The 6,547-nt window shown below is 46.4% G+C and overlaps 2 protein-coding genes across 2 annotated transcripts; one reads left to right on the top strand and one right to left on the bottom strand.

Moving 5' to 3' along the window:
* Positions 1-827: 827 nt before the first annotated feature.
* GGI43DRAFT_129698 (uncharacterized protein) lies at positions 828-1,783 on the top strand. The gene has a single exon (XM_083199154.1). It carries the CDS (start codon positions 1,051-1,053, stop codon positions 1,702-1,704), a length of 654 nt encoding a protein of 217 aa, XP_083057777.1. The 5' UTR covers positions 828-1,050; the 3' UTR covers positions 1,705-1,783.
* Positions 1,355-3,179, bottom strand: GGI43DRAFT_412007 (uncharacterized protein). The gene has a single exon (XM_083206793.1). It carries the CDS (start codon positions 3,022-3,024, stop codon positions 1,864-1,866), a length of 1,161 nt encoding a protein of 386 aa, XP_083057776.1. The 5' UTR covers positions 3,025-3,179; the 3' UTR covers positions 1,355-1,863.
* Between the last annotated feature and the right edge of the window lie 3,368 nt (positions 3,180-6,547).

The raw sequence follows: 6,547 nt of genomic DNA, 5'->3' as shown, positions 1-6,547 counted from the left end.
AATGGTGGATTTTTTGACGAGTAGGCTAAGAATTATCCTTCGGCAAGCATAGCTATTGATCTTATATTTCAGCTATAACAATCTACTTCACTTGTGATTGCCTTTACATGCTCCTGTTCACTGTTGAGTTAATAGTAAACGTGCTTATACTAGATCTTTGGCCTAAAGCTGCTGAAATAGAGGCAATGGCTCGATCAGAAACCCATCTCTGAAGAGTAGAATAAAGGCATGGACCGTAAGCTATTTGAATGAGTGATGTGTCTACGATTGATTATTGGTAAAATATGTCCATATGTAGTTTGTTCATACCAAGCACATACACTTATGGGGAAGAAAAAAACTTGACAACATTAGACGTGCTAACTCTCTTACAATCCATTACAAGGAGGAATTACAACAGGCTTTCTTTTTTCCCAGCCGTCACCAGCTACGGCTAGCTGGTGTGCGTTAGCAGAGTTACCAAGGCTTGCAAAAGCTATTAGCTATAAGAGTTATCCAATATTAGCAGTATTTTACATTTTATTTATCAGTATAACCTTTTATATCTACAAGCTAATTGTTATGATTAACTGCTATTTTCTCTTGTAATTTAATGTAACATTTATTACGGGTGATAACTATTTCTAAGACCGGTACCGTAAAGTACTTAATTATAAGATATACCTTAGTACTTAAATAGGTAGGTATAAGTACTAGTATTTTATTTAACTGTGGCGCTGTTGCGGAACTAATAGCTAGGCCATTTTGAGTTGGTGACTCCGAGTAAAACTGGGGTCCTCACCGAGCGATATTATCATTAGTTGAATCATGTTGGCTGTGTAAGGAAGTAGGTGCAATGGTTAATATAAATGTATTATATACGTAGTATTTATTTGAAGTTGGGTATCGATGCAGGTATCCCGTGACTCATGCCGAGTGAATGATTTACCCCTCATTCGTCATCTTTCTCTTCCATTTCATGCCAAGTTTCTCTATATAAAGCGTACATAGTATCTCCCTTAGTCGATATATCAATATCAGGGGCTGCGTACTTACATCAACTGCGCAACAATGACGACTGACACGACTGAGACCAGCGACGCTATTATTTTGAGCATAACCAATGATGTTGAAGCTGCTAAAACCAGCTACGAAACAGTCAAAGGTGAAACAGAGCTCACAGAGACCTTCCACGCGGCAGGCAGCGGGCTTTCTCTATTTGAAGAAGCACTGGACATAGCCAAGGCCAATATACAAGCTGTCACAACCTCACTTCAGTCTTGCAAAAAAACTGCAGCGCTCCTCAAGACTTTATTTGAGGAAGTCTCAAAAGCACCCCCCAACAAGAGACTGGAACGCTACGTGGCCTATGTTGAAAAAAAGGGAAGGAGTAGTTTGGTGGAGAATTTGGTCGCAAAATTGATGGATGATATTTATAAAACAGCAAAGGACCACGCAACCGGAGAAGATTTGGACAAGCTAAACGAGTTGCAAGCCGCAAGCAACAAGCTGAAGAAAATGGGTCCATCAGTGCCTTTCAAGCAGAATGGAGTGTATCAATTCGTTAATACCGACGGTACCCAGTTCAACTTGGTTGGAGATGGTAAACAATACAATGCAACGGACGGTTCACCGCAAATCAATGAAAGCCCCATTACAGGAAATGTATATTTCAACACGCCTCCGCCTCAAAATGGCAACACGCCTCCGCCTAAAAAGGGCTAGAAAACATTGGCTTATCATCGTCAGGCACACGGAAAAGTCGAGAAATGGTGACGATGGTGCAACTCAGCTCCTGCGTATCAGTTTAGGTACCTGAAGTCGTCGATTGCCAGCTAGGAACATGAATGAAAGTATAGTCGTTTGAATGATTGTCCTCAACTTCTAGTTGAAGGTTACCGTTCCATGAAAAGTCGCCCCATTGAACTGCTTACTATTGCCTGTCGCATTATACTGGGTTCCACCAGTTGTTGCGTTGAATTGACTGCCTGATCCGTGGTTTGAAAAATAGAACGTAGACTCTTTGCGATTATTATTAAGCAGGGAAGGTAGCATGGAACCGATAACCATAAGTAGCTTCTCTGCATTTTTGTTCAGCTCCTCCAGCTCTTTCCCCATGGTCGCATCTTTGACTAGCGTAAAGTCGTCACTAAACATCTTTTCCAACTCTTGGATTTTGGTTATCATGCCTTTCCAATTTTCATGCTGAACCGTGTCCTCTTTGAGTCTTGCAAGTCGTGTTAAATAGACACGTCGAACGGTCCTGATCTGGAAGTCAATGATTGATCGATAGAGCGTTATGAGGCGGTCCTCAAGTTCAACATCTAAGCCAGAATTCCGCAGTCTATTGCTCGCCAATAGCAGAGATTCCAGCTTTACATAGAAATGTATACGAGATGTGACGTATAGCCAGCCATCACGACTCGCCTCTTCCGCAACGCTGGGGTTCATGAAGAGGGGAAGGATGACGCAGATGCCAGCCCATGCCAGGGAAGCTTCGGGCGATGCTCTAACGGCAACGTCAATGGCATCTTTGATGGTTTGAATGAATTGAGTAGCCTGTGCCAGCTGGTCACGCAATATGAATTCGTGGCCAAATATGTTAAATCTGGCCTTTTTCTTATCCAACTGCTGCAATCCGTTGCTGGTGATTATTTCTAATTGCGCCAGACGAATTCTGTGGTCGCCGCTCTCAATTTGACTCTCCGTTTTAACGTGGATTTCATCGTTATTGCCTGGTTGCAATTGTCTGGACAGCAGCTCTTCATATGCTTCAACTAATTTTTTATCTTTCTCCCTAAGGCTGTCGTATGCGCGGTCCCAGAGTGATATCTTCGGTTGCTTTAGTGTGTTGAGTGTGACAGCGGTCGGTTCGGCAAGGTTCGGTACTGATGCGGTAATTGCCGCTAAAGGTGATGCCGTATCTTCGGGAGCTGGTTCAGGTAGAGGCTTCGGTTTGGACTGTAGATTTGTTGGAGCCTCACCAGGCTTGGTGATACTTTTCTTTAATAAGCCTTTCAATTTGGACGATTGCTTCGGGTCCATGTCAGAGAACAGCGCTTTGTTCTTAGTATTGAGCGTAATCAGTTAATGGTGCCTAAGAAGAAACAGAGGCGAAGTGAAAATTATTGGGCGTCAATACAACTACCTATAACTTTGCACTGCCCTGGTACTACGTACCATGAACAATATCTACCAATAGAAAGAGGCAAAAAAAAAAAAAGCCTTGCATGAGCCGGGGGCAATGTATACACATCGCCCCTCCAAAGGTATTCGGAATGTGGCAAATTCCTCTTATGGTAAGCAACAAAAGAAATTTCATATACTCTCAAAGACAATGGGAACAATTATTTTATCTTTTTTCATTCCATTTTTTATTTTTTTTTTAATTAAATATTTCCTTCCACCCCCATCCTCTCCCAAATCTCCAGCCCTAAAAAAAGACATATAAGAAGAAGAAATAAAGCAACATATAAAAAAAAGAGATGTGCTGTGTATATGTGTAGTACAATGGGTAAAAAGACAAAAAAAGGGTGAGTCGAAGAAATTAGCTAGTTAAACAGTAGAAAAATATCTTGTGTAACAAAAAGGTGAAAATAAAAAAAGCGACAAAAGGATTTTTCTGTGGAGTGGTATCATGTGAGTGTGAGTGTGAGTGTGTTTATCTTTCTTTCCTTTCCTTGAGGAAAAAATAGATGAGAGTGTAGTAAACAAGGGAAATGTTGTGTGCTCGTCGAGGTGTGTGCGTGTATGCTCTAGGTAAGTGTAGAGAAGAGGTGAAAATGAAATGGGAAAAAGAGAAATAAGGATGTACAGGTATAAAATGTATCCTTAAAAAATACACTCCCTTTTTGAAGAGTGCATCTTTCGCTTGTGGGGGTATAAACCCATCCTCTAACGAATATTTTGCTGTTCAAAGTTCAAATGACCACCCTTTCCCGCTCTAAAACCCCCTTTTCCTGTCCCAACCTTCTATGTTTGGTAGGTATGTTAAGCGTAATGTTTAGGTGAAAAGAGAGGGGGAGAGTGGGAGAGAAAAAGATTAGGATAAGGAAAAAAGAGGAAAGTAGAGTTTAGTTCCAAGGTGTCGTAAGAAGATATTCCGACATCGTACAAGCATGAGAGAGTTTGATGAGTCCCCTCAAAGCAGGGGATTTCTCCTTTTTAACGGTTTAGTTTCAAAAGGATGAGTAAGTTTCACCACTTATCGGCTATGGTTAGCATGAGCAGCTTGCAAAACTAAAACACAGTTAGCACATCTTTCCATCTACACACACAACCACATATATATATAGATGAGGGGTAACATACCATGCAGCACATTAAGCTGTCCCGTTCTATCCTCACACGCCAACTGAATCGCCGTGCCCTCAACAAAATCCAACACCACACTGTTAGGCAGCTCCTGAATCTCCACGTCCGGCACGTACGGCTGTTTGAACTCGCCCAGGAAATACCGCTTGGGACCGATGACGGCGCGGCCGCTCTGCGTTCCCGCGGCAAGGATGATGAAGCCCTGCGAGTCGAGGGTCAGGTTTCGTCGCTTCCACAAGAGACTATCTGGGAACTGGACGTTGATGTCGCCCAGGTCCGATACGATGGACGCATCACCAGAGGCGGCGGGGACCGGCTTGCGGATCTGCGGAGGAGCAGCGCTGGTAGTTGTGGTGATGCTGGTGGCGGTGGTGTTGATGCTGTCTTCTATGGAAGAAGCCTTGCTCTTAGACGAGCCGGTAGAGAAGTTGGAGAGCTTGCGCATGAAGCGCCCGGTGCGTGACGTCTTATCCTCGCCAGAATATGAATCCTCCGTCACACTAGAGTTAGCTAGGTTATCGCGATCAAGAGCGATAGAGCGGCTGCTGGGCGACTGTGTTGTTGTCCTAGAAACTATCGTTGGGCGCATGTTAGTCGACACTGTCACCGACTTCCGAGGGTCTTTAAAGAACCCTTTAACCGTATTTAGCGAGGATCGCCTACCCATGTCATCCTCGCCATCGCGCTCGAGAGACCTAGACTTCCGTCCAGAGTCGTCTTGGTCACCCGTGAGCTGCTGCCTCGAATCCGGATAGCTGTACTCGGAGGCATCATATCTCGACGCCAGGCTTGGGTCCCGCAAGGTTCTCGGCGTCACTGCTATCGATTCTGGTCGTCCTCGCGACTGAGGTCCCGGTGACAGGCTGTTTGCGCTCGAAGGTGCGCCGAGGGGCTCGAACATGGAAACCCGACTGACAACGGAACCCGATCTCTGCAGGCGCACTCTGCCCGTGTCCAGCGGTAGCGGAAACTCATCTTGCGACGGTGTTGGCGATGTGGCTCTCCCCTTGAGGGATTTCGTTCTGTCAACAACGGACGGCGGCCGGGACGTGTCCCTCTTTTGGACGGCAAAAAAGGTCGACTGAGGGCGCTCTCGACTCACCGGGCGAGCTTGATCACCTGATGTCGCTGACAGCTTCTCGAGCGCTTTGATGCGCTGCGAAATGCTCGAGCCGACACTGGGTTTCATGGTGGCGAGGCTGGCCGACTGCTGCTGCGTGATTTTGTGTAGGAAAGCTGCGCCGGAGCTCAGAGAACGCGCCGAAGACTGAGTTACATCTGTCGGAGCGATGAAGTTGCCACGGACAGGATTAGAGACTGTTCGAACAGTGTGCGCCTGTGGAGCTCTCGCGCCTAGCGGGCCATTCGCAATTGTAGCACTGGGGAAGACAGGGGTTGGCGGAGATTTGGTGGCACTCATTGGCTTATTATCATTCTGCACCGTTGCGTCGCTGCGCTGAGTCGCCTCCTTGCTGGCGTGCGCAGCTGCAGCTGCAGCTGTAGCGGCATCGTCATCGACACTGATTTCCGCGGGAGCTGCTGACTGCTTCAGATCTTTCTGGATCGGTGGCGGACTGCTAACCGAGTCTTTGGAACCTTCTTTGGGCTCGTCGGGAGTGGCCGTCGTCTCATTAGCCGTCTCTACTGCTGGAATCGATTTCTGCGCCGCCGACAATGGGTCCTCCGGCTGGAGATCCATCGAAGGTGTCGTCGCTACGGTGGTTTTGGCGGCCGAATTTGCAGTGTCGACCAAATCTTGCGTTGAGAGTTTAGGCCCAGAAGGCAGTGGAGAAGATTTTACTGGCGGTAATTCCCCTTTGTTTGTTGCCTGCGCAACATCGCCGGGGGTGTCGCTGAGTGGAATCTCGGCTGCACCAGATCCCATGCCTTTTAATGATGCAGCTGGTGGGGCAGTTGACGTCGGAATATTCGCCGAGAAGTTTGAAATTGGCTGTGCAATCCCTTTTTTCTCCTTTTCATTTTCGGGGTTAGCCGATCCCTTATTAGCGGCCCCAGTAGCTTCCTCAGCTGCTATAGCTTTGGTGGATTCCGATGCGACTGAAATGGCATTATCTCTTGTTGGAACCGCGCTCGATTTGTTTTCTTCTGGTAATGATGCAGCAGCAGCAGCAGCAGCAGCAGCAGCAACAGATGACGATGTTTTAACCTCTGCGGTTTTGCTTTCTTTTTCCTGCGGCTTTTCTTTCGATGCAGCGGCCAGCGCATTTTCAACATCAATAGCCTCTGACTTTGA

This window comes from Trichoderma evansii, assembly GCF_050947405.1.
Source record: "Trichoderma evansii strain SZMC 28006 chromosome Unknown GGI43scaffold_19, whole genome shotgun sequence".
NCBI lineage: Eukaryota > Fungi > Ascomycota > Sordariomycetes > Hypocreales > Hypocreaceae > Trichoderma > Trichoderma evansii.
The sequence above is the reverse complement of the archived record's forward strand: the minus strand, read 5'-3'. Positions and strand labels throughout refer to the sequence as shown.